This window comes from Mesocricetus auratus, unplaced genomic scaffold (assembly GCF_017639785.1).
Source record: "Mesocricetus auratus isolate SY011 unplaced genomic scaffold, BCM_Maur_2.0 Super-Scaffold_4256, whole genome shotgun sequence".
NCBI lineage: Eukaryota > Metazoa > Chordata > Mammalia > Rodentia > Cricetidae > Mesocricetus > Mesocricetus auratus.
Window position 1 is genome coordinate 96,738,237 of NW_024429182.1, and position 27,961 is coordinate 96,766,197.

General features: G+C 42.7%; 2 protein-coding genes across 3 annotated transcripts; both read left to right on the forward strand.

The window, feature by feature from the left end:
* Positions 1-3,048: 3,048 nt before the first annotated feature.
* On the forward strand, positions 3,049-10,536 carry LOC101824175 (T-cell ecto-ADP-ribosyltransferase 2-like). 2 transcript variants are annotated; one of them, XM_005074131.4, is made up of 4 exons: positions 3,049-3,605; positions 7,149-7,217; positions 7,662-8,409; positions 10,138-10,536. In XM_005074131.4, exons 2-4 carry the CDS (start codon positions 7,149-7,151, stop codon positions 10,254-10,256), a joined length of 936 nt encoding a protein of 311 aa, XP_005074188.2. In that variant the 5' UTR covers positions 3,049-3,605; the 3' UTR covers positions 10,257-10,536. The 2 variants fall into 2 exon arrangements, 1 of the variants encoding a protein (XP_005074188.2); XR_005881623.1 differs by lacking the exon at positions 7,662-8,409 and having other exon boundaries at positions 10,138-10,269.
* Positions 10,537-19,441: 8,905 nt separating this feature from the next.
* LOC121144298 (T-cell ecto-ADP-ribosyltransferase 2-like) lies at positions 19,442-25,926 on the forward strand. Its single transcript, XM_040757742.1, has 4 exons — positions 19,442-19,595; positions 23,122-23,190; positions 23,665-24,361; positions 25,518-25,926. Exons 2-4 carry the CDS (start codon positions 23,140-23,142, stop codon positions 25,598-25,600), a joined length of 831 nt encoding a protein of 276 aa, XP_040613676.1. The 5' UTR covers positions 19,442-19,595; positions 23,122-23,139; the 3' UTR covers positions 25,601-25,926.
* Positions 25,927-27,961: the final 2,035 nt, after the last annotated feature.

A 27,961-nucleotide genomic window follows, 5' to 3' on the forward strand; every position in this document is an offset into this window, starting at 1 on the left:
GTTCAGTTCAGTGTTTAACTGTGGGTGTTTGCCTCTGCTTCCATCAGTCACTGGATGAAGGTTCTAGGATGGCATATAGGGTAAATATCAAGTTCATTATCAGAAACAGGCATTTAAGGTGGTCTTTCCACTATTGCTTAGCTTGCCAGTTGGTGTCTTCCTTTTAGATCACTAGAGGTCTCACTGGTGCCAGATCTCTCTTCAAACCTATGACTCCCTCTATTATGGCATTTCTCATCCTGTTCTCCCCCTATTCTACCCCTACTCAACCTTCCTGTTCCCCCATGACCTACTCTCTCCTCCTCTCTTCTCCCCCTCTCCCCGCTGTGTTCCCAATCTGTTCAGGAGATCTTGCCTTATTCCTCTTCTCTGGGGTACCATGCATATCTCTCTTAGGTTCTTTCCTGTTTCCCAGGTTCTCTGTCAGTGGAAGTGCAGACTGGCACTACACTGATCCATGTCTAAAATCCATATATGAGTGAGTACATACCATGTTTGTCTTTTTGTGACTGGGTTACCTCACTCAGAATGGTTTCTTCTATTGCCATCCATTTGCCTGCGAATTTCAAGATTCCATTTTTTTTTCTGCTGAGTAATACTCCATTGTGTAAATGTACCACATTTTCTCTATCCACTCTTCAGTTAAGGGGCATCTAGGTTGCTTCCAGGTTCTGGCTATTACAAATAATGCTGCTATGAACATAGTGGAACAGACGTCCTTGTTGTATGAATGTGCATCTTTTGGATATATGCCTAAAAATGGAATTGCTGGGTCTTGTGGTAGACTGATTCCCATTTTCCTGAGGAATCTCCATACTTTGTTTAATATGTTTTCTGTATTTCTTCTCCTTCTTCTATACATATTATTCTCAGGTTTGGCTTCTTCACGGGGTCCCATATTTCCTGGATATTTCGTGTTAGGGATTTGTTAGTTTTGAGATTTTCTTTGGTTGATGACTGTATATCCTCTAGTGAATCTTCAACACCTGAGATTCTATCTCTTGTATTTTATTGGTGATACTTGCGTCTGTAGCTTCTGATCGTTTACCCAGCTTTTCTATTTCCACATCCCCTCATTCTGTGTTGTATTTATTGTTTCTATTTCAGCCTTCAATCCTTCAACTGCTTGAGTTGTTTTCTTCATTTGTTTGGTTGTTTTTTCTTGGCACTCTTTAGATTCTTTAAGAGATTTGTTTATTTCTTGAATTTTTTGGTTTGTCTTTTCCTCCATTGCATGTATTTTTTGTTTGTTTTTTTCTTCTATTTCTTTAAGGGATTTCCTCGTTTCCTCTTGATGGTCTCTATCATCTTCATGACATAATTTTTAAGTTCTGTCTCTTCTGCTTCATCTATGCTGTACTTTTCAGGTCTTTCTGGCATTGGGTCTCTAGATTCTGTTGGAGTCATGTTGGTCTTTCTATTGCTGAGTGAGCTCTTATTCTCTCTTCTTCCCATCTCTTCTTCCAGTGGGGGCAGGTGGGGTCTTTCTGTCTCCACTGGTCTCTTTCTTTCATGAAGCGGATGCTGGGGATGCTGGAGAGTGGGTTTTGGAAGGACTGATGCCTTTCTTGGGTGGGCTGGTCCTCTGGATGCCATGAGCAGGCCCCCTGAAGATTGAGGGAGTGGGTGATGTGCAGGGGTGGTGGTCCCAGGGGGACCCAAGCTCACCTGAAGCTGGGGACGCTGAAGGGTGGGGTCCATCCACATTATTTTTGAGATAAGGTCTTAGGTAGTCCAGGCTGGTACCAAACTTGTTATGTAGTCAAGGCTGTCCTTGAATTCCTGATATACCTGCCTCCACCTCCCAAGTGCTGGCATTACAGGCACATAAATCACCACACCTGGGGATACTTGCACAATTTCAGGTTTTCATTTCTCTGCCAGTAGGATTTTGTGCCTTTAGTACAAAATCAATCATCAGGAGAAGACAATGATATGTTTTGTCCAATATAACATTATGGGATTATCCAATAGTGTGGGAGTAAGCCAGCGCACTGGAGTCTGGGGAACCAAGATGTCTGAGATCTAGAACAAAGAGAGAACTAGAGCCAGAGCAATGATATCTACAGTCTCAACCACTGAAGAGGCTTGAGATGAAGACTTTGTGCCAGCCTGGGTAACATAGCAAGACATTGTCTCCAAAAGGGAGGGGGAGGAAGCAGAGGAATGGGGAAGGGAAATAAGAGGAGGAATGGGGTTAGGTTTCTTGTAGGATCCTCCACATATACACCAGCACAAGCACACAAGTTCATTTCTGAAAGTTCAGTTATGAAAGCTGGATGCACAAAAGGTCCCAGGGTATTATTTTTTCCTCTTCCCTATACATGATGGAACAGGAGGTTATAGATTTCTGGCCACCTTGTCTGTTATGGTGTTTTCTACTAATATGTCTCCCAGTGGTTTTGCCTAGGAACCCAAGAAGCTGATGAACTCATTACATGGATCCAGGATTGAAAGAAGCAGGTGGTTACCATAGGAAGCTCCAACACCAACACTTTGTTCATATGCTGTAGCCAGTATGCCAGAATATTGTAGCCAGGGACAACTAAGAAAGCAAAAATGAGCCTGGTGGTGATGGCACAAGCCTTTATCCCAGCACCTGGGAGACAGAGACAGGTGGATCTGTGTGAATTTGAGGCCAGTCTGCTCTACAGAGTGTGTTCCAGGCCAGCCAAGATTAAACAGAGAAATTCTGTCTTGACCCTCCTCCCCACACTAAAATAGTCACCTCTCTTCACTTTTACCTAATTCCTCTAGAGCACTCAGGTGATTTGGTGATGGTTTTGTTTTTTTGACAGGGTCTCACTATGTAGACTTATCTGGTCTCAAATTCACAGAGATCCTTCTGCCTTAGTCTCCCAAATGCTGGATTAAAGGTGTGAGCCAACACACAAGGCTTACACGTGATTTGTAAAACTGATATGTAGGGCAAATGTCAACCAACTTATGCTTTCTGCAGTATCCACATATTTCATATGTGCATGCGCATGTGCGGAAACACACACACACACACACACACACACACACACACACACACACACGCCCTGACTCATTGTGGTACAGACAGAGGAAAAGGTGCAGGAAGGGAATGCAGTTTGGTTGATAGAGTGATTGAGGAGTAGCAACAGATCCTGGGTTCTGTTTTTGCACACTGTTTTAATTGAGGTTCAGGGGGAATTTTAATTGGCAGGTGCAAATTGTAGGAGTTAATCCTGGGGCTGAAGTGACTCAGGTTGTGATTCTTCAGTTTGTGTGGGGTGCGAGGGGCATCAGGGTCAGTGATGACCTGTGGCAAGAGACTCAGGATTTTAGGTTATCCTCAGCGACATAAGCCAGGAAGAGGCAATGCACGATAATGAGACCTTGTCTCCAGCAAAAGCAAAAATGAAAAACTCAGAACAAAAAAGAGATAGAGAATAGAAAAGGCAGAGTAACACAATACAATGTATCTAATTTAAGTAGTTCATAAACCATCTGGAATCTCTTTCAAATCTGACCTGAAACTGAAACCACATCATCCACAGAATAAAAAGGTTACAGCACTGCCTTCTCCAACCCTTGCTTTTAGAAGAGGCCAGAGACCCAGCCACCAAAGATCTGCCCAGGTACCTGACAATTCTGAACTCTGTCCTCTGAAGGGGAAGGCCTCTATAGTTGAGGGGACTCTGAGAAAAATCTGAGTGCTGCAGTGGTGTAGCAGTGGGCAGGGGGGGGGTGTTAGTCTATAACTTGAGGGTTAAAGCCAGAATGTATGTTCTGGGCAAGAAATAGACCATGTAGAGATATGGGGTTAGGTTTAGATAAAGGAAGGATAGACAAGAGGCTATCGATCTTTCTAGAAACTTAAAAATATAACTCAGGACCACTCAATTTACCTCCCAGGCCTGCAGGAAGCAACTGGCATTTGTGCATATGGGTGCTTATGTATATAGACTTTTTCCTTCCTGTACTTCCTGGATTTTCAGGACAGAACAGGGATATACTTAATTAATCCCATTTTCCTCCCAGCTCCATGCAAACATTAGCTTCTATCCTCTTCTTAGCTTTATTCATCCATTCTTGCTATGTACCCAAGTCTAACCCAAATGTTGAGGTCCTCCTGCTCCAGATCTCCTGCATGTTGGAGACATAGGCTGGTTTTGTTTTTGATTTTTGCTTTTTTGGGTACTGTTCATGTAGGATCTTGCAGATATAAAGCAGAATAGAAGGACAGTGGGAGGGGGTGAGGAAAGAAGAGATGGGGATGAAAGAAAAGAGAGAGAGATTTTAAAAAATTGAGGTCCAAGGTGTTAGCTACACAGATTTCCAGGGGGAATTTAATTGGCACAAATTGCAGGAGTTCATACTGGGGCTGAAGTGACTCGTTGCATATCTTCAGTCTGTGTGGGGTGTGCAGGGCATCAGGGCCAGTGAAGGAGGCTGTACTTAGCTGTCCCAGAGAGAAGTAGACAGCAGTCTTGTGAAAGGCAAATATCTGACCAATCACATGAGAACTAGGGAGGGGAGGAGAGAATTGGAAATTTACTCCAGGCTGACTGAGCCATGCTTCCTGAATGAGAAAGTCCTTCTGCTGACTGACCAACCCTACAGGACCCCTTTTTTCAGGAACCTCCATCTGGGATTTCTCAGACTTGCTGTCTTCAAAATAGTTCTGAAGCTTAAGTTTTAAGACAAGAAAGGGGTGGGTGGTTGTAGTTAAGACCAGAGAAAGAGCTAGAGTGTGGAGTGTGCTATGTAAAGAGGCTTCACTGTCCAGCTGGGTATAGCTCAGTGGAAAGGTGCTTACCTGGCATGCACAAGTTTCTGGGTTCAATCCTCAGTACTGCTCGGTGATCCTTCCCAAAAAGCAAACTGCGGACTGGAGAGATGGCTCCTTGGTTAGAGCAACAAGTTCCTCTTGCAGAGGGATCAGAGCTCAGTTCCATCACCCATGTCAGGTGGCTCACAAGTGCCTGTAACTCCAGCTCCAGAGAACCTGACACCTCTGTCCTCAGAGAGCACCCATACTCGGGTGCGCAACACCCCCTACCCCATCATATGCTTGCATACACATCTTTTAAAAAGCAAGTTGTGTCAGAATTAATGAAGTAGCTCATTGGAAATACCAGATGCATGCCTTTGAGACTAGGATCCAGAAATCTCTGTTGGTAACAAGTTTCCAGAGAACTTCTTATGCAATCATACTTTAGGAACTTTTTTGAGTAAGCAGTGGAATGCTAAATGGCTCAGGCTGTTCATAAGGCCAAAGAAATTCTTCTGTTTATATACTGGCCAGAGCCTAATTTTATCTTTGTGTTTTCAGAGTCTCATTACATCCTTAATTGGCCTGGGACTCAGCATACCCTTGCCTCCACCTCCCGAGGGCTGTGATTATAGGTGTGTGCTGCCATAACTTGTTGTCTAGGACTTTAAGTTTTTAGGGAGTTTATCTTCTGTAGCTCAATATAGTTATTTATTATAATTAGTAAGTTTTAAGAGTAGAGGATGTACAGAGGTGGAAACCTTCACTGCAGTGCAGAACTTCTCAGTCTGTTGTTTCTGCAGTGTCCTCTAAAGGCTCAGGGCAGGAGAAGCCAAGCTGTGGAGGAGGAGCTTCCTAAGAACAACTAGTTAGCGACTGCATGCAGCAACTTTCTGCCATTCTTAAGGTGTGGGGAGAGTATTATCTTGCCAACTAAGTAAAAAATCTGTGGAAAATAACACAACAGGCTTAGATAAGCGTGGGGAGAGGGTCCATGATTTTCCACAGCCATAGGCAGGAATGAAGGGATGGGCTTCCACCAACGGGGAGTGACTTTCCTGGTCATTTCTTGTCTTGCCTTTCAGTGCTTATGTTAAAGCCCCACCTCTCAAAAAGCAGTGCAAACAATACATTCTCATAAGATACAGCTATTAATAAGACTGATGGTGTTAGTCTGCTTCCTTGCTTTTTATTTTTCTTTTCTTGGTGTGTGTGTGTGTGTGTGTGTGTGTGTGTGTGTGTGTGTGTGTGTGTATGCACATGTGTGGGTATACTCAGTTGTGTGGGCACAAGCATGTGGAAATCAGAGAACAATCTCTGCTGTCATTCCTCAGGAACTGTCCATCAGTTTTTAAGGACAGGGTTTCTCACAGGTGTAGGACACGCCAAGTAGGCTTCTCTGGCTGTCTATTGAGCTTAGGGAGGTCTCAAGATCTCTTTTTTCACCAGTGCAGGAATACAAATGCATGTCATCACACCCTGCTTTTTCCTCAAGGGTTCTGGGAATCAAACTCATGTCTATTTGCAAGGCAAGTTCTTTACACCCTAAACTTTGTCATCGGTTTTTGTTTTCTATTACATCACAAAATGCTTGGTCCTGGAAAGTTTACAAAGTCAAGGTGCTTACTCAGTTCACAGTCTGGTAGCTGGAAAGTCTCAAATCTTAGCAATGCTGGCTGGTTATGGTTTTCCTGGCAGAATCACAAAGTGGCAGAGAAGTCATTGCCCTGTGCAGAGGGGATACATGGCAAGAGAGGAAGCCAGAGAGGTTCTGGGGCCAGACTTACTCATGTAGGAACTAAGCAGGAGCCCACACATGAAATGATCTCTTCTGAGTGTGGTGTCTTCCATGATCTGATCACTTCCCAGTAAACCTCACCTGTTAAAGATTTCTCCTCCTTCACATGGCCACAATGGGGACCTGGGAGGACAAACATATACTAATCACAGAACATAGTGATTATTAGTAATGATAGTAATAAACACTGACAGCATTAATGACATTCAGAGGTGCTAAGCTGAGTGTGAGTCACAAACTAATAAAAAATAGAGAAGAATACAATTGTCTGTGCAAAGTAAAACATCAGGACTGACAACAGAACTGCCAAAATGTGGCCTATTTCTCCCTGGAAACCTACATGATGTATAGCTTTGTGTGTTACCAGGACCGATAGATTGTAGGTCCTTACTAGGTAGCGAGGACATCAACAGCCTCATTTTTGGAAAGGGACCCAAGCAGAGTTGTTCACATAGTCTTGATAAGCCATTCTTGGAGCAGTGTGAGCAGGAAGAAGTCTGGACCTTCAGTTGTGAAATAAAGATTCTATCATTAACCCAGAGCTGATCCATCAACAGACTGCTACAATATTGTGTGTACCCTCTTTCATTGTCTTATGTTTGCTTGCAGATGTTTTTGGACTTGAAGATGACATCAAAAATTCACAAGTTCCTCCTAACTTGGTTGTTAACCAAGCAGGTAATATTCTCAAGCCACATCCTGTTGACCCTGCTTTCCCCTGCCCACATCTTCGTGAGAATATACTTCACAGGGCTGAGGCTGTGGTTACAGGATGTTAGAGAGCATGAATCTTGAAGAAGTAAAGTAAAGATAATATCAGTAAGGGGGAAGGTTGTGTGTGAGTGAGTATAGCAATATACAATGATATGCTTATATGAAAGTTTGAAAATGAGGCCTGTTATTTTGTATACTGACTAAAAAATTATATCATGAACACAAAAGAATCAGAGATCTCAGCCTTGACTTTTTCTACTGCTAAAAACCTAATAATATTGTGTCCATGCATGTGCCACATATGAGGTTGGAGCATGCAACATCTCATGCTGTAGTCTCCAGACAGCACCCAGCACATGCTAATATCTTAGCAAACTTAGGTAGTAACAAAACCCTACTTCTTTTAAGGTGACAGGCCTGGCTGAGTCTTCCAACTTGGACATGGCTCCCAATGCATTTGATGATCAGTATGAGGGCTGTGTCCAAGAAATGGAGGAGAAAGCACCCCAGTTGTTAAAAGAAGACTTCAACATGAGTGAGCAATTAAAAGTTGAGTGGAAAAAGGCAGATCAACATTGGAAGAAGATAAAAAACAAAATGAGCTATCCGGAAGGTTTCCATGATTTCCACGGAACGGCTTTAGTGGCCTACACTGGGGACATTCACAGAGATTTTAACAGAGCTGTTAGAGAATTCAGGAAAAATTTCCATAACTTTCCTTACAAGGCTTTCCATTACTACTTAACAAGAGCTCTTCAGCTTCTGCATAACAAGAATTGTTACACAGTTTACCGAGGCACCAAAACCAAATTTCTTTACAGAGGGAAGGGCTCTGTGCGATTTGGACAGTTTGCTTCCTCAACGTCAGCTAAGGCTGTAGCTGTTTCAAAATCATTTTTAAGTAATCATGGGACACTGTTCAGCATTGAAACATGCTTAGGGGTTGACATCAAAGAATTCTCCTTCTTATCCAATGAAAAGGAGGTGTTAATTCCAGGCTATGAAGTATATCAAAAAGTAAAAGCAAGACAAATTGGAAAAGGGTATGATGGGTACTATGAAATTTCTCTGGACTCTCCTCAAAGAAAGAAGAGCAACTTTAATTGCTTCTATAGCAATTCTACGGACATAGTCAGCAGCCATCTGAGCAGTTCAGGTGAGTCTGGGACTGTGTTAGAGGTGGAGCTGGTGAGGACATCATGACATGGAAGAGGGGGTGCTCCTTGCCAGGAGCCATGACATGCCAGGGTGCCTAGCATGATGAAGGGCAGCATCGGTAAGCCAAGGGCACACACCTCCATGAAGGTGAATCGGAAATGGTTGAACACAGTGAGGGATTCAGGAAAAAGCTATTCCCTGGCCCAGCCCTGTGAGGAGTGAGCAGTGCCATCAGAGGGTAGGTATTTATCCATCCTTTCAAACCAAAGCTTTCCCGGGGTTGGGTGTCTCTGTGGCTGCGTACCCATCATTCCTTGTGGCCTGGGTTCTCTCTTCATCCTTTCACCACATGTCTCATTCTGTGTAAGCAAAGACACCATCAATTTCAGTCTGGCAATTACTTGGTTTTTCAAGACAGGGTTTCTCTGTGGCTTTGGAGGCTGTCCTGGAACTAGCTCTTGTAGGCAGGCTGTAGATCTGCCTGCCTCTGCCTCCTCAGTGCTGGGATTAAAGGTGTGCACCACCACTACCTGGCAGTAATTACTTTTTAAAGAATTGTTTTAGTAACCCTTCCTTAATATTTCCAGAGAAAATTACTGTTCCATGCTCTCTGTCATAGGTCTGGAATCAGAAGCAATGATAATCAGGAGTAATCAAACATCACTGGTTCTGTGATTCTTGGCAAGTTACCAGATATCTGTGCCTCCATTTCCCCATTTGAATGATAAAGACCCAAATGGCAAATTTTCTAGTAGTATTGCTTTGAAAGTTAAGACAGGGACATTCAAGACATAGTACTTGGCATGTAGATATCTTTCATTAAATGCCTTTTGTTTTTAAATATGAAGAACTATGTACACATTTCAGCCATTTGTTCAAAATTCATAATGGTTTGGGACTCAACATTCACAAGAAAATCACTTGCTTACAGTCTAGAGACCTTGTCTCCTACTCCCCACCACACATGTACAGTGTTTTGCTTACTTACATTCAGACCCTACTCTATGTTGTCCTAGGAAGTTGAGTTTGACTGACAGATCATGGAGCCAACCTTAAATGATTTACAGTTAGACTATTGAGTGCTGAGCAATCATAGCTCTAATCGTCCCTGATACTCTGAGGGGTTTTTGGAAACATAAGAAGTCTTTGGAGCTGAAGTAGAACTATGGGAAATGATCACAGGGACTTCATGCATTTGCAAAGAGAAGTTCAGAGTTAGGATGAGGTCCTAGGAAAGCATGACCCCCTACCCAAGTCCAGCCAGAAAGATGCTGTCCATCTGGGAGAAACAGTTGGTGTCCAGTCCAGGCAGGCTGAGAGTCACAAGTAGGTTCTAGTTCACACCAGCTGACATAGAAGCAATGTACATTGCTTCATCAATGGACTTTCACATGGTTCAGACCCCAAATCCTCTTCTAGGGTGAGGAAGGAAAAGCACAGAGGGCTCCCTAGCAGGCCAGGAAGACTCTAGTTAGGAAAAGCTTTTTTCCCCCAGTCAGTGTCTTAGGGCACAGGACCCTGGAAGTGGTTGATCCATTAGTTTGCTCACCTCCTGGTAGTTGAGTTCTTTAGGAATCCTGAGGAAGCCAGAGGAGTCTAGTCAGGCACACTGACCCCTAGAGCCTACTCTTTTGAGTTTTGAACTAGAGTTCTAAATATTTAGGGGGAGATATCTGTGTCTTGCAATATCCCACATGGAAAACTTTCTTTCTCCTCCCAATTACAGGAGGCAGAGACAGTCCTGCATTATTGCTGCTTGTGGTGCTACCTGGTCTCCTGGTCCGGCTGCTTGCTCTTGCTGAGTGTAGCAATAGCTTTCCTGCAGTTCATGGGTCTGAGTGCTGAAGAGAGGCCAAAAGAAAAAAAACATGGATGATTTTCTAAGTTCTGTGGTAGAATGAAGGCTGTGATCATTTTTGGGGAAGATGTACTTTAACATTAATAACTTCTACAGATATCTAAGGAACTTACTGGGTCTGTGGGTGAAATTTCAAGTTTACTACTCCTTGACTCTGTTCTATGATGAAAAAGCAATGTTTGTCTGCTTCATCAGCAGTTACAGTTTTAAAGTACGCAACATATGATGAATATTGCAATCTAAAGAAATAAACAATTTATAACCACACCTTGATTTGTGTGACTAAGTATTTCTATAGGTCGTATTATTTGTTTGAGAAACTCTCCTAAGGCATGAGGTCTGATGCTCACACTGATACAGCTGAGAAAGTTCATGTTGTACATTTGTCACAGATGCTCCTGCAGGAAAAATTGAGTGGGTTATAAAGATAAGGACTGACCTAGATCAAGTCACTCCCCACTCTATCTCATTAGAACAAAGCCATCTACTGAGACCTGTCAGACATTTTCTATAACTCTGATCATCTATGAGGACATGGTTAAACACACTAATTTAAGAAATTTTAATAATAGTGTGTTGCCTGATGTGTGCATGTTCATACCTTGAAATCTGTTTAGGGGTCATGGGCAACTCTGTCATCAGTTCTCCCCTTCCACCTTTATACAGGGTCCTGGGGTCGAACTCATGTTGTCAGTTTCACATGTCAAGCATTTTAACTGGTGAGCCATCTCAGCAACCCAGATGGGCACCTTTTGAGGCAATGTGGACCAGGAAGTCTGTGCCCTGTATTCACTCAGAGTGGGCTTAGCCCAAGTGTATGAAGCTCCCCTTACTCCCCAAGTTATGGAGTAACAGACTCTGGGAAATGACCATATACTCATTTCAGATTATAATTATCATCAGCTAAATGTATTGTGGCTACTCCAGGACAACAAGCCGAGTCAAACTAGAAACTATTAAGCCAAGAAGGGTGGGGATAAAGGAAGTATTTTAAATGGGAAAACCTCAAGAGGACCCCGAGTGTCTCCACAAGCAAACCAAAAGCTGTTTTGCTCTGCAAGATTAGGTTTTCAAAGGATCCAAGAATAGTCCTTGAGTGTCTGACTAAGCCAAAAAGGCAGCTAGCCATATCATATTGTAGGAGATGGTCATGACTATATAGTTCAGGGTGGAGGAGCACTTACTGAGGTGTGGTCCCTGAAATGTATCTTTCATGGACCGAAGTCAGAGTCAAAGTGCTATTAGGTAGCAATATAACATGGAGTTTCATTAGCATTACACCCTTTCATATTGGCTGTAGATTGTATGTGTTGATAATTAATAGTAAAAGTTTTAGGTATAGATTCGAATCTTCATTGTGCATAGGAACTTCATAGTTCTGGGCAGATAAATAGAACAATCAGGACATCAAAAAAAAAGTAAAAACCCGAAATATCTCTAACACAGTTCTCATCAGAGTCCAGTGTATAGATGTCTTTTCTTTGCTTTTAGTGCCCTGAGCCCCATATAGGGGTGGATTTACCCCTTATGACATCATGTTTAGAAGATCCACTGCTTCCTCAGCATAGATTAGCAGTTGGAAGACTCTCTAACCATTCTTTTCTCAAGTCAATATAGGCCCACCCGTTCCCCCATAAAGGCTATCCAACAGACTATTCCAAAGACCTCTGAGTTTACCACCAATTTGTGCTTTGCGTCTGGTGATACCATCTGGGCCCATGGGCTTAGCCAAAGGGCACTGGAACTGACTTAGAAAGGTGATTATCTCCACTCCTACAGTGGTGAAGGATGCTGGTGTTACACCATGGATCCACCACATCCATGTCAAGAAAGTGGAAGTGACAGATGCTCTGGCCAAATTCACTGTCTCCCACACTACGGACACATAAAAATGAAGGTTTCATCTGGACCCAGGCCCTTCCACTCAAAGCTCCTCTATTTCCACCTGAGTTATGTTTGATATGAACACAGGGTCATGTTCCAACCCCACTGCCCTCAGACCTGGACCTGAGAACTGGGAAGACAGATACAGGGAAGGTGATAGCTAATGTGGCTATGGAACAGCGACCCATACTTCATCTGGATCATCGATCAATGATGCTCACCTTAAATATCTGGTTATGCTGGATAAAGGAAAGATGTGGGAGTTCATCTTTTGAGCTAAGTATAGAGAGATTACAATTCTATGCATACAATGAGACTGGACCCTCTAGTTGCCAGGAACAAGGGAGTTTCCTTTTCAAAAGCTGGGGTTGTAAAACAGAGGCTTCCTGAAAACACACAGATAGGTAGATAGATAGAAAGCCTCCTCCCCAGCAATGCAAAATAGGAAAATGTAATCCAATGACCATAAAATTAAAAATCTGAAAATTCCATAGAAAGAGTCCAGCCTTGAAAACCTAGGGGAATCAGACTCCATGGCACAGGAAGGGACCCTGACAATAGAGTTAATCATTCCCAGCCTGAAATCCACCACAATTGCTGGTTCTGCTTTGAAACATAGTCTCTGTGATACATAGAAATGGGAACTAACTAGACTGTCAGCCCAATACTCATTGTGATGAGGAAGGGTGGGTGGCAGCCTAAAGTAGCACTGGAGGACTTACAAGAGGCTGAAACCTGTAAAATTTCAAATCCTTTAACCCAAGCCCTTCCCCTTATTCTGATGCCCGTTGTTCTGCCTTGTGGGTTCTCTCGTCTGGGCAACAGCAATATTACAGAGGCCTGAGACTACTTAGTTGGCATGTACTAATGGCTTGACAAAATGTGCCTCATCTGATACTTTATGTAACATAAAAAAGAAACAACACATTTTAATATGGACCCTGGAATACAGGGAGAAAAAGAGCCGCACCTGTTCTCACCCCACTCCTGGTCAGAGCAGGGACGACTAGCTCAACAGTCATAGACACATCAGCCTTTGTCATGGGAGACAAAACCCTAAGCAAGTAAGTAGACAGGCTGATCAGGACCTAGAGGTACTGCCAGTTTCCATTTCTTGATGAGAACAACAGCTGAACTCATTTGTATAAGTGCTCTGACAAAATCAGAAAGACTTAGACTTACTTCTCATGCATCATAAACTATATAACAATATGAGTTCAATATTTGATTCATTCACTTGGACTAGGGGGAAAGTAACAGGCCCACCAGACCTTGGCAGAAATGATTCCATTATGGAAGCACTATTAAAGCCATAAAGCTATGTAGACAACACCACCAAACAAACAAAAACAAAGATTCCATCCATAGTCATAGGAAAGTCTCTAATTATACTAACCTACCTTTTTTTGGTTTCTGTAGTTCTGTTTTTGTATAACTGCTCTTGTTAGCTGAAGTATATCAACCCACAATATGTTTTTTTGTGCTTAAAATCTCACAATGAGAAATGCTTGGGACTGTACTCAGGTACCAAAAACCCAATGTAGTTACTGGCTGCCTAATAGAGAGTTTCTATTGACTTAAACCCAATGTAACAGGGCTCCAGAACTTAGCACAACTGACTCCATCATGGAAGTACCATTCAGGATGTAAAACTCAGCAGGTAGACAACACCATCTGCCAAAACTTACACAAAGGCCTAATCCGTTAAAGTTAATATGGTACTGGGAAACTGTCAAACCGTACTAACCTTGCTTTGTAGTTTCTGTAGCTCCACTTCTGGCTAACTGTTGTTGTTAACTGAAGTATGTCAACCCAGGACATGGGTTTTGTGCTTAAAAGCTCAGAGAAAGGCTTAAAACCCTGAGAAAGTCTCAGAGCTGCACTGGGATCCCGAGTACACAGTGTAGTCTCTGCAGGCTAATAAAGGCTTTCTATTGGCTTAAACACATGTCTGAGAAGTATTCTCTGATGGATAGCCCACAGCACCACAGCCCTTTTTTGTATCCTTGACTCTAAATCCAGAACCAAATGACCCAAATTGCCAATTGATTGATGGGGCTGGAACTTGGTTCCCTTGTTCAAATACGTTTTCACCAGATCTGTTTTTATGGTTTTCTTCACTTCTTAAGTGTAACATAATTAATAAAAGACCCAGAGATTGATATTGGGGTTCAAGCTTCAAGCTGAACAAAAATCTTGAGTCTAATCCTCTTTGTTTACTTTCTTCCTGACGATAGCCAACACCAGTTTGTATCCAGTCCCCTAAACAATAACAAATATCCATAACCCAATGAGTTACTAAAAAATCACCCACCCCACATCTTTGGAATGTGGGTGTCATACTTGTAAAGTTATTTCTTGCTGTCTGGGGATGGTGGCATCTTTAGGGAATCCTGGAAAGAAAAATTTTGGTTAACTGTGGAGCTGTATCATCTTTGTCCAGTCTAAGCATAATGGGTAAGTGCAGTGCTTGTTTTTCTCATGTCCTGGCTAGAGCAGACTGTGAGGCTGGATCATCTCAGCTGACCTCGTTAAAATTGTTCTTAGCAGTTTGTAGTCCAAAGCCAGTCTTTAATTGGAGTTGTTCAGCATAATGGTGTTGTCATAGTCCTGCAGAAGTTGTTATCTGTGGGGTTGCATCTTCTTTTTTGTTTGCTTGCTTTGTTTTTCAAGACAGGTTTTCATTGTGTTAACAATCCTGGCTGTCCTGAAACACACCTTTTAGACCAGGCTGGCCTCAACCTCACTGAGTCAGCATGCTTCTGCCTTCCAAGTGGTAGGATTAAAGACATGTATGACCTCCACCAGGCTTGGATTCAGTCTTCCTTGTGGAGACTTCAGAGATTAAATCAGTTCAGATTGTCATTATTATTATTACTTTGGTAATTTTTTCAGGGTAATTCTCCATTTTTCTTTGGATGCTTATTTGACTATATGTCTTAAAATTCCTCAAGATGTTTCTTTTTATTTTCCTGAAAAGACAGAAACAATACCCTTCTTCAATCCTAACTTTTGGGAGCTTCCTAATCTAATCTTTACCAAATTTGATTTATGGTTTCTTCTAACTTTTTGTTTTATCTTCTAAAGTTCTTCTATCATCCACAGCATCATGGTTTTCTTACTATAGGCATTAAGATTTTTAATTGCTCTGGGAAGAGTTTTCATGGTGACAGGAAATGACTGAATTGACTTTGGCACATGGGGCTTTGAGAGGCCTCTCAAGGCATTTCCCGAAGGTAAAGAATTACCTTGTATCTCTCTTGTTGACCTACATTCACTATTCCATTGCCCACCTTTGCCACCCTTTCTGCATAATCTAGATAGGAGGAGCATTCTGTTTGGATTATGTTTATAAAAAGCATTGTTTCTAGGAATGCCCTGTTTAAAATCCCTTTTATTGACCCTGTTTACCACAATTAAAATATTTGACATTTCTACTTTTCTTTAAACCTCTTGAAATCACCTCTCCTTTCCATGTATCATCATTATGGTTATGAGGTTCAATATTAATTGTATCTCAGATCAAATCCTCCAAAGGTGCTAACCTTGCTTTTAAAGGACTCATTGTCCTTTTTCATTGAGAAGTAGCATTTTCAAAAGCCATATTTCAATTATTATTTTTCTAGCTTCTGAGTCTAATATCATTCTATTATGTCTATTATATCATTATACATGTCTAATGACAGTCTTTGAAATAAGTCTGTTAATGCTTCCTTTGGGCCCTGTATAACTTTTGCAAATGATTCAATTTTTTTTCTCCAGTTTTGTTCCAAACATTCAAAGCTGCTGCACAGTATAAACCCAAGAGTTGATCATTACCTAATTTTCCAACAGCATCAACGAACTGTGAGGTGTAGCACATCTGATCCAAGAACTATCCTGTGGTCATGGCTGAGAGTGTCAGCCTGATTAATGGGGCCATAGGGAAAGCAAGTAGCCCATGGAGGCGGGGTAGCTGGAAGAGAAAATTGCAAACTTGCTCAAAGTTTGGGGGAGAAAACAAGAGAACCAAGCCAGCTGGGTAGTGACTCCAGCAGGAGCCCTGCCTGTAGCTCAGGCCTGGCCTGGGCCAATGGCTTCAAGCAGCTTTCTCATGAGTTCATAGCCTCAGGTTGGACACCAATTTGAAACATGATTAATAAAAGATCCAAGGATTGATATTGGGGTTCTAGTTTCAAATTGAAGATCAGAAAAGCAGAGCAGCCAGCCACTAGCTCTTACCTCTAACTCAGCTCAGACCAAAGGTGTGATCCTCAGACTGGTCCAGATTCACTCAGTCTGCTATGCTCTCCTCAACATGGCTAATTCTTTCATGACATCCTTTGGTTCTCCTTTTATATCTCCCTAGTGCAGAAATTAAAGGCATGTGATCCCAAGTGCTGAGATCACCTTTATGTGAACTGTTTCTCCTTGGGACTGGATAAATTTCATGTAGATCAGTGTGGCCTTGACCTAACAGAGATCCATCTGCCTGTCTTCTGAGTCCTGGGATAAAGGTGTGTGCCATTACCGCCTGACTCTATGACTAACTAGTATGGTTGTTGGGATTAAATGTGTGTATCACTGTTGCCTGTCTCTATGGTTTGTAGCTGGATTTGCTTTCTGAACCCTCAAGAAAGCTTTAATAAATCATAAGCAATATATCACCACACTTAAGGTTCTCCTTAATTCCTTTTCACATCTTGGTGGCTTAGCTGGGTGGGCTCTTTCCCTGAGTTCTTGCTCTTTATTTTATTCAGCATCAGGCTTTTCTTTAATTTTTTTTATTTCCTTGAGCACTGGAGTTAGCTCCATTACAATTCCTGGTGTTGTTCTTCTACTCAAACTACATTTTGAATTTTTCCTTTCTTACCTTCCTCCTTTCTGTTATATACCTTCATGAGAGTGATCAGTAGTCACCATATAACACAGTCAATACTAGACTATCATGAAATTTCCTCTGTCAATGCCATTAAACCAAAACTCTTCCATTTAGCCCCAGGCAGATTTTTTTTGGACAATGGCAGAAAACAGTCACATTCTTTGCCAAACTATCAAAACAATTGCCTCTGGGACACTTAGTAATATTCTTCTCCTCTGAAACCTCTTGAGCCAGGGAGCCCTCTCTGTTCAGATCATCCTCAGCACCACTATCTCCCATGTTCCTAGGAGTATGGCCATTAAAATTGCTTAAAGTGTTCAACTGCTTTAATAATTCAAAGTCCATGTTCTGCCAACAAGCAGCATGGTCAGGTCTATCACAGCTTGAGCTGTGACCAAGGGCAAGGTCTGGATAAGTGACCCACCACAGCCAGGGTCAGTGTCAATGTCTGTGGCAAAGGTTACTAGTGAAGGCAGTGCAGATACCTGGGCTATGGGCAAACAACTGAGACCTCAATCTGCTATGGGGACCATTAAGATGATTGGGGGTTGCTGTACTCCCATCCAGGGCCATGTTGACTTCTGATCTGAACTGTGGCTGGGGGCTCTATCTGGGTCCATGGCTCTACTGCAGCCAGGATCTGTGGCTCCTCCTATTGCCATAGGGTCCATGAGAACTCTCAGGGTCTCTATCATCACCTGGGACCAGGTTGGGGTCAAGGAACGTGGACACTGCTGGGCCCATGCCAATCTGAGAGGACTATGCTGCCACCTGGGATCATGGTGACATCCAAGCCCAAGGTACCTTCTGATGGCCATATCTGTGTCCAAGGTCTTGCTACAGCTGGTGTCTGTTGATGTCTATCACCTGTGTTACCACAGGGGTCCAAGTGAACCATGTGTTGAACCTTGAGTTGAAGCACAAGGTTCTTGCTTGCTGGCCCCTCCCCCTCACTTGCCTGAGGAGAGCTGACTCCATCTTTGCTGGCCTTGGGAGAACAGACCTTGATGACCCTAGCTAGCATGGGAAAGAAGGCCATGACCACAATAGGAGAAATGGCTCCCCACATTTAGGAAAGATGGCCCCACCACACACCACGAATATCCCTCACCCGAGGGGAGAGGTCCCAGTAGCCTGGACTGACCAACTCTGCAGCCACTCAGATACACACGCAGGACTTTGAGTTGGCACAAACCAACACCTACCCCATCTATGACCTGCTGGAATGTGTGAAGAGGCATGGCCACACGATCTACATGACCCAGGGCAACAGTGGGATGTCAGGAGAGTTTCCGTGGGGATCCAGTGTTGCTATGCTGGAGGCCAGGGAACCTGAACAACAACACATTGCACAACGAACATTTGCAAAGAAAATTGTTTGGACAAAAGTTGTACTGCATGACGCGCACGGCAGCTCCTGACGCCAGTGAGATGAGAGAAGAGGAGACGGAGAGCAAAGACACAGGAGCCGTGCGTCGTTTCTTATTTTTGTTTTGTTTTGTCTCATGTGCTTGCATGTTTTTTTGTTATTTTGTTTGTTTTTAATTGAAATTGATATTTTAATTGTATATTTTTATTCTTTAATACTTCACTTATTTAATTATTTTGGTACTTTTTAAAAATCATTATCTTATTTTTATCATTTCTTATTTAGTTTTCCTTGGGTTGGAACACTACAAGAGTGAGGGGCTGATGCAGTGGTGTGACTGGGAAATACGTGATATTGGGATACACAATGTGAAATTCTCAAAGAAGTAATTGAAAAAAAAGAGACCTTGGTCACTTCTTTTCATTTGGTGGTGATTTTGTTTTGTGAAAGTGAGTCTTACTATGTAGCCCTAGCTGGTCTCAAATTCACAGAGATCCTTCTGCCTCAGCCTCCTAAGTGCTGGGATTAAAGGAGTGAGCAGAGCCACCACAACAGGCTTACAGGTAATTGTAAGACTGGTGTATAGGACAAAGGACAGCCAACTTCTGCTCTCTCCACTATCTAACACCCAACTCTCTCTCTCTCTCTCTCTCTCTCTCTCTCTCTCTCTCTCTCTCTCTCTCTCTCTCTCTCTCTCCACACACACACACACACACACACACACACACACACAAACACACACACACACACACCACTCTGTCCTATGGGAAATAACAGAAAGGAAGGTGCTGACTCATTGTGGCACAAAGGAAAAGATGCAGGATGGGATCTCAGTTTGACTGGTAGAGTAATTGCCGATCAGCACCAGGTCCTAGGTTCTAGTTTTCTACAAATAAATCCAGTTTTGTGGCAAGAGAATTAGGAGTTCCATTTTTTTTCTCAGCTACATAAACAAGAGGCCAATCTGGGCTAATAGGACCTTGTTTCAAAAAACAAAAACACCTCAAAATAAACAGATGCAAAATAGAAAAGATTTGGAAACATAGTACAACTTACCTAAATTACCTAGTTCATAACCTATCTGGCTTCCCTTTAAAATCTAACCTGAAACTGAAAGTACATTGTCTACAGAATGATAAGGCCACAGCACTGCCGTTTGCATCACTTGCTTTTAGAAGAGGCCAGAGACCCAGCCACTGAAGATCTGCTCAGGTACCTGACAAATCTGAACTCTGTCCTCTGAAGGGGAAGGCCTCTAAAGTTGAAGGACTCTGAGAAAAATCTGAGGTTTGCAGTGGGTTTAGCAGAAGGGGTCTGTGTCTATGACTAAAGGGTTAAAGCCAGAAGGTCAGTTTTGGGAAAGAAATAGCCCACATGGAAAGATGGGGTGAGATCCAGATAAACGGAGGATAGACAAGAGGCTATCGATCTTTCCAGAAACTTAAAAATATAATTTACCTCCCAGGCCAGCAGGGAGCAACTGGCATCTGTGCACATAGGCGCTTATGTATATAGACTTTTTCCTTCCTGTACTTCCTGGGTTTTCAGGACACATCAGGGATATACTTAATCCCATTTTCTCCCAGCTCCATGCAAACATTAGCTTCTATCCTCTTCTTGGCTTCCTTTATCCATTTTTAAAGAGTTTAAGAGACTATATGCTTGCTTTGTAGTCCAGTCAAACCCAGACCTTGAGGTCCTCCTACTCCAGATCTCCTGCATTTTGGTGAACATAGGCTTATTTTGTTGTTGTTGATGATGTAGGATCTTGGAGATTGAGTGCAGATATAAAGCAGGATAGAAGGATAGTGGGAGGAAATGAGGAAAGAGAGGATGGGGATGATGGAAGAAAAGAGATATGGATTTTTAAAAATTAAGGTGTTAGCTACACAGAATTCCAGGGGGAGTTTTAATTGGCACAAATTGCAGGAGTTCATACTGGGGCTGAAGGACTCAATTTGCATATCTTCGGTCTGCTTGAGGTGTGAGGAGCATCAGGGCCAGTGAGGGAGGCTGCTTCCTGAATGAGAAAGTCCCTCTGCTGACTGACCAACCCTACAGGCTCCCTTTCAGCTGGAACCTCTATCTGGGATTTCTCAAACTTGGTACTGTCAATACAGTGTTTTGAAGCTTCAGTTTTAAGACAAGAAAGGGATTGCTCTAGCTGAGGCCAGAGAAAGAGCTAGGGTGTGGAGATGTATGCTATAAAGAGGCTTCACTGTCCAGTTGGGTATAGCTCAGTGGAAAGGTGCTTACCAGGCATGCACAAGTTTCTGGGTTCAGTCCTCAGTACTGATCAACTGGCATTCATGGTCATTGGTCCTTTCTCAGAAGCAAACTGTGGACTGGAGAGATGGCTCACTGGTTAGAGCAAGTACTTGCTCTTGCAGAGGGATCAGAGTTCAGTTCCATCACCCATGTCAGGTGGCTCACAAGCACCTGTAACTCCAACGCCAGAGAACCTGACACTCTGGCATCAAAGAGCACCTACACTCAGGTGCACAATACCCCCAAGTGCAGGACACGCATGCATATATGTTACTAAACATAAGTGAAATAAATCTTTTTTAAAATAGCAAGTTATATCAGTATTCATGAAGGAGCTCATTAGAAATACTAAATGCATGGCTTTGAGAGTGGGTCCAGAAATCTGTTGGTGACAAGTTCCTAGACTACTTCATATACAAGCAACTTTAGGAAGCATTTTGAATAAGTAGCAGGATCCTAAAGGGCTTGGAATGTTCAAAAGGCCAAAGGAAATCACCTGTGTTTGTATGGTGGCCAGAGCTTAATTTTACCTTCGTTTTGTTTTCTGAGTCTCATTGTATCCTAACCTTGCCTGGGACTTTGTATGCCCAAGGGCTGGGATTATAGGTGTGTACTGTTATAACTGGATGTCTAAGAAGACTTCAAGCATTCAGGTGGATATCTTATGTAACAGAATATGGTTATTTTACAATGATTAATGATGTTTTAAGAGTTGAGGTTGTACAGAGGTGAAAAACTTCACTGCAGAGTTGAACTCCTAGGTCTGCTGTTTCTGCAGTGTCCTCTAAAGGCTCAGGGCAGGAGAAGCCAAGCTGTGGAGGAGGAGCTTCCTAAGAACAACTAGTTAGCGACTGCATGCAGCAACTTTCTGCCATTCTCAAGGTGTGGGGAGAGCATTGCCTTTCCAGCTAAGTTAAAATTCTGTGGAGGAACATAACAGGCTTAGATAAGTGTGGGAGAGTGTTCATGAATTTCCAAAGCCATAGGCAGGAATGAAGGGATGGGTCCACACCAACGGGGAGTGACTTTCCTTGCTATTTCTTGTCTTGCCTTTCAGTGTATATGTTAAAGCCCCACCTCTCAAAAAGCAGTGCAAACAATACATTTTCATAAGATACAGCTATTGATAAGACTGATGGTGTTAGTCTGCTTCCTTGCTTTTTACTTTTCTTTTCTTGGTGTGTGTGTGTGTGTGTGTACATTCACATCTGTGGGTATACTCAGTTGTGTGAGCACAAGCATGTGGAAATCAGAGAAAAATCTCTGCTGTCATTCCTCAGGCACTGTCCATCAGTTTTTTTTTGTTTGTTTTTGTTTTTACGAGACAGGGTTTCTCTGTATTGTTTCGGAGGCTATCGGTCCAGCACAAAGATCCGCCTGCCTCTGCCTCCCGAGTACTGGGATTAAAGGCGTGCGCCACCACCGCCTTGCTTGTCCATCAGTTTTTAAAGACAGGGTTTCTCACAGTCCTAGGACACGCCATGTAGGCTGCTCTGCCTGTCTATTGAGCTTAGGAAGGTCTCAAGATCTCATCTTTCACTGCTAACCAGTGCAGGAAAACAAATGCATGTCATCACACCTCGATATTTCCTCAAGGGTTCTGGGAATCAAACTCAGGTCTATATTTGCAAGGCAAGTACTTTACCCACTGAGCTATCTCCTCAGTTTGTGCTTCTTACTATCACAAAATGCTTTGTCCTGGAAAGTTTATAAAGTAAAGGTGCATACTCAGTTCACAGTCTGATAGCTGGAAAGTCTCAATATCATGGCAGTGCTGGCTGGTTATGGTTTTCCTGGCAGAATAGCAATAAGACAGAGAATGTATTGCCATGTGCAGAAGGGGACTCATGGCAAGAGAGGAAGCCAGAGAGGTTTTGGGGCCAGACTTGCTCATGTAGGAACTGAGCAGATTCCCACATGTGAGGTGATCTCTTCTGAGGGTGATGTCCTCCGAGACATGGTCACTTTCAAGTAGATCTCACCTGTTAAATGTTTCCCCATCTTCATATGGCAACACTGGGGACCTGTGGAGGACAAACATATTCAAATTATAGAACATATGGACAGCATTAAAAGTCATTCAAAGGTAACTAACTAGCTGAGTGTGAGGCACAAGCTACTCAGATATGGAGAAGAATTTAAGTAGATTCAGCTGTGGAAAGTTAAATATCAGGGACTATGACAGTTCTACTAAAATATGGACTGTTTCTCCCTGTAGTCTACATACTACCTAGCTCTGTGTGTTACCAGAATCGATTGATCCTGGGGTCAGAGGCTTTCAGTCACCTCATCTTTAGTAAGGGACCCAAGCAGAGCTATTCAGAGTCCTGATAATCATTTCTTGGAGTAGTGTGAGCAGGACTCTGGACCTCCAAATGTGAAATGGAGACTCAGTCATTAACCCAGAGCTGATCAGCAGACTTACAATCCTGTGTTCACGCCTATTTCAATGCCTTATGTTTGCTTGCAGCTGTTTTTCAACGTGAAGATGACACCAAAAATTCTCATGTTTCTCCTAACTTGGTTGTTAAGCCACCAGGTAATATTCTCAACCCACACTCTGTTGACCCTGCTTTCCCCTCCCCACATCTTCATGATATTACTGTTCCCATAGTTAGAGAACAGTGGAGGGCATGAATCTTGGGGAAGTTATGCAAAGATATCAGTAAGGGGGAAGGTTGTGTGTGGGCTGATTATGAGCAATACACACACACACAGTCACACACATATATATGCATACATATGAAAATATGATGGTAGGCCTTTTATTTTGTGTGCTGACTAAAGATTTGATTGAATAGAAAAATGTAGTATCTATAAACACAAAAGAATCAGAGATCTCAGTCTTGCCTTTCTGCACCCCTTATAATATAATGAAATGTAACCATGCCAGTGCCATGTATGAGGTTGGAGTATGTGATATCTCATACTGCAGGCTCCAGGCAGTACCCACCACGAGTTGAAAACTTAGCCAACTTAGGTAGTAACAAAGAACTGTACTTCTTCCTTTCAGGTGACAGACCTGACTGAGTCTTCCAATCTGGACATGGCTCCCAATGCATTTGATGATAAGTATGATGGCTGTGTCCAAGAAATGGAGATAAAAGCACCTCAGTTGTTAGAAGACGACTTCAACATGAATAAACAATTAAAAGTTGAGTGGAAAAAGGCAGAGGAAAAATGGAAGGTGATAAAAAAGACAAGGAACTTTCCCAAAGGTTTCAGTGATTACCATGGAACAGCTTTAGTAATGTATACTGGGGACATCTACTCCAATTTTAACAAAGCTGTTAGAGAATTTAAGGAAAATCCCAGTAACTTTCATTTCAAGGCCTTCCATTACTACTTAACAAGAGCTCTTCAGCTTCTGAATAACAATAATTGTTACACAGTTTACCGAGGCACCAGGAACAAATTTCATTACAGCGGGAAGGGCCCTGTGCGGTTTGGGCAATTTGCTTCCTCATCTTTAAAAAAGGAGATAGCTCATAGATTTGGTGGTGCTAGTGGGACACTGTTTACCATCCACACCTGCTTGGGAGTTCACATAGCTGGATTTTCCTACAACTCTGAACAAGAGGAGGTGTTAATTCCAGGCTATGAAGTATACCACAAAGTCAGTGTATCACCAGGTGGAAAACTGAATGACAATATTCTTCTGGATGTCTCACAAAGAGGGAAAAGCAACTTCAATTGCTTCTACAGCTCAGGTGAGTGTGGGTCTTTGTCTGCCTTTCAAAGATTAGTCCATTTATAGCAATCCTTTCTTAATACTTTCAGAGAAAATTACGGCACCATGCTATCTGTACTAGGTCTGGAGTCAGAATCAACTGTAATTAGGTTCAATCAACCATGGTTCTGTGACTCTTGGCAACTATCCAGATATCTGTGCCGCAGTTTGACCATTTGAATGATAAAGACTCAAATGACAAGTATTCTAGTATTATTGCTTTCAGAATTTAAAGAGAAGCATTGAAGACATGAAGATATCATTCCCCAAATTCCTTCTGTTTTTAAAAATGAAGACCTATGTACATTTCTCAGCCATCAGATCCAAAGTCACACTGGAGTAGGGCTCCACAGTTACAAGAACATCACTTGCTTACAGTCTAGAGATCTTGTCTCCTATTCCCCACCACTCAGAAATGTACAGTGTCTTGCTTACTTACATCCAGGCTCCACTACATGTTGTCCTAGGAAGTTAGGTTTGACTGAGAGGCCAGGGAGCCAACCTGATGTGTTACAGATAGACTATCTGCCTTGACACTCAGAGGGGTTTCTGGAAACATGAGAAGTCCTTCAAGGTGGAAGTGAAACTACAGGAAATGATCACAGGGACTTCATACATTTGCATGGAGAATTTCAGAGTCAGGATGAGGCCCTAGAAAAGCACGAGTCCTACCCAGGTACACAGTCCAGCCAGAAAGATGCTGTCCAACGGGGAGAAACAGTTGGCGTCCAGTCCAGGCAGGCTGAGAGCCACAGGTAGGTTCTAGTTCACACTAGGTGACATAGAAGGAATGCACATTGCTTCAACAATGGACATTCACAAGGTTCAGATGCAGAATCCTCTTCTTGGGTGAGGAAGAAAAAGCACAGAGGGCTCCCTAGACGGCCAGGAAGACTCCTGACAGGAAATGCTTTTCTCCCCAGTCAGTGTCTTAGAGCACAGGACCCTGGAAGTAGTTGATCCATCAGTTTGCTCACATCCATACTCAAGGTCTTTAGGAATCCTGAGAAAGCCACAAGTGTCTAGTCAGGCACACTGACCCCCTAGGACCTACTCTCTTGGGTGTTGAACTTTAGGGGAGACAACTGTGTCTTGAGATATCTCTCATGGAAACCTCTCCTTCCTCCCATTTGCAGGAACCAGAGACAGCCCTGCATTCCTGATGCTTGTGGTGCTACCTGGTCTCCTGGTCCAGCTGCTTCCTCTTGCTGAGCTGTAACAATAGCTTTCCTGCAGTTCATGGGGTTGAGTGCTGAAGGGAGGGCAAAGGACTAGAACTTGGAAGGTTCTCTAAGGTCTGTGGTAAAATGAAGTGGTGATAATTTGGGGAGAGTATCTACTTTAATATTCATGACTTCCACAGACTCTCCAGGAACTTACTGGGTCTGTCAGTGAAGCTTGATTCTGACTTCAGATTTACTACCCTTTGATACTTTGCTATGATCAAAAAGCAATGTTCATTTGCATCATCAACGCTAACAGCTTTAAAGCACACAATGTGTGATGAGTGTCACCATCTAGTGAAATAAACCATGTATAACCACACGTTGATTTCTGTGACTCCATGTATTTCTATAGGTTGTATTATTTGTTTGAGGAACTCTCCTAAGGCTTGAGGTCTAATGCTGATCCTGATACAACTGAATAAATTCATGTTGTACTTTTGTCAACATGGTCCTGCAGGACAAATTGATTAGGTCATAAATATAAGAGCTGACCTAGATAAACTCACTCCCTATCCTATCCCTTGAGGAACATAGCCAAGTACTGAGCCCTGTCAGTCAATTTCTACAACTTTGATCATCTGTGAAGACATGGATAAGTACATCAATTTTTAAAATTTTTGTATTGGTTGATTGCCTGATGTGTTCATGCTCATGCCTTGAAATGTGTTTGGGGTCATGGGTAAGTCTGTGTCACGGGTTCTCTCCTTCCACCTTTATGCAGGCTCCAGAATCACACACAAGGTTGGCAGTTTCACATATCAAGGATTTTAACTGCTGAGCCATCTCAGAAACCCAGACAGGCATCTTTTGATGCAATATGGACCAGGAAGTCTGTGCTCTGTACTCACTCAAAGAAGGTTAATCCAAGTGCATAAAGCTCCCCTTACTCCCCATTTTATGAAGTAAGAGGCCCTGGGAGAAGACAGTAGACTCATTTCAGATTATAATTACATCAGCTAATGTATTGGAAGGGCTAGCAGGAAAACAAGGTCTGACTCAAACCTGAGACTGTTGAGCTAAGAGTGATGGGGATGGCGGAAGGGTTTTAAATGTGAAAACCTCAAGAAGACCCCGTGTATCACCACAAGCAAACCAAGAGCTGTTTGCTCTGCAAAATTAGGTAGTCAAGGGGACCCAAGAACTGTCCTTGAGTGTCTGCATAAGCTGTTTACAGAAGACAAAAAGACAGCCAGTCGCATCATAAAGTGGGAAATGGTCATGAAGCCAAAAAGGCAGCTAGTCACGTGATACAACAAGGGAGGTGGTCATGGGTGGACACTTCTTAGTAAGGGTGGGGGAAATCACTGAATTGAGGTTACTGGTATCCTATCTTCCAGGGACTTAAGTCAGAGTCAAATGGATGCCTAAAATAAATGCAATTTCTTTAGTCATTACACCATTCTCCACTGTCTGTAGATAATATCAATCAAATATTGGAAAATGCATAGTGAAAGTTTATCAATTGCTTAGAATCTTCATTGTGCTTAGAGACCTCAGAGCTCTGGGCCGATAAATGGAATAATGAAGACATTAAAACACAAACAGCCCCACACAACTATAACAAAACTCCCTTTGGAATCCACTGAAGGGTGTGTAGACCCATTTCTTTTCCTTCCTTTTGGGAACCCTGAATCCCATGTAAGGAGAGTTTTTATCCTATGAGATTGCTTAGAAAACTTCCCCCACTGCTTCATCAACTCAGATCCCAGCAGTTGGTAAATTCTCTAAAACCATTCCTTTCCTAGGTCACTAAAGGTGTCCCAGTAGTTCATACAGGCTGTTCACCGAACTATCTGAGAAACATACCGTTCTCCTAGTCCTCCAGTGCTTTCTGCTTTGAGTCTGATGATACTGTCTGGGTGGATGGGCTTAGCCAAGGGGGCACTGGAACTGACTGGGCAAGGAACCTCCATAGCCATTCTCTTCACTCCAATGGTGGTGAAGGTTGCTGGCATCACACATGGATCCAACACATACAGGTCACGAATGCGTATGCCAGACACTGCTGCCAAAGCACTGTCTCCCACACTGTGGACCCATTAAAATGAAGGTTTCATTAGACCTAGGCCCTTTCATCAATGCTCTTCTATTTCCTCATGAGTGTTATGTTTGGTGTGAATACAGGGTCATGGTCTAGTCCCTACTTTCCCCAGACCTGGACCTGGTAACTGGGAAAGACAGAAACAGGGAAGGTGATAACTAATGTGGCTGCAGCACAGTAACTCAAACTTCATCTCTCCCTTTGCTCACTAAGGTCCACTTTAAAAATCTGCTTATACTGGAACAAGAGACACTGTGGGCGTTTATATTTAGAGATATGTATACAAAGATTACCATTCTATGTATACCTTGTT

Excerpts from the sequence above, each read along its gene's own strand:
- LOC101824175 (XM_005074131.4), top strand. The coding sequence starts at position 7,149 with ATGTTTTTGGACTTGAAGATGACATCAAAAATTCACAAGTTCCTCCTA. Across the intron at positions 7,218-7,661 it reads CTTGGTTGTTAACCAAGCAG|GTGACAGGCCTGGCTGAGTC; the intron begins GTAATATTCTCA and ends ACTTCTTTTAAG. Across the intron at positions 8,410-10,137 it reads CAGCCATCTGAGCAGTTCAG|GAGGCAGAGACAGTCCTGCA; the intron begins GTGAGTCTGGGA and ends TCCCAATTACAG.
- LOC121144298 (XM_040757742.1), top strand. The coding sequence starts at position 23,140 with ATGACACCAAAAATTCTCATGTTTCTCCTAACTTGGTTGTTAAGCCAC. Across the intron at positions 23,191-23,664 it reads CTTGGTTGTTAAGCCACCAG|GTGACAGACCTGACTGAGTC; the intron begins GTAATATTCTCA and ends TCTTCCTTTCAG. Across the intron at positions 24,362-25,517 it reads CAATTGCTTCTACAGCTCAG|GAACCAGAGACAGCCCTGCA; the intron begins GTGAGTGTGGGT and ends TCCCATTTGCAG.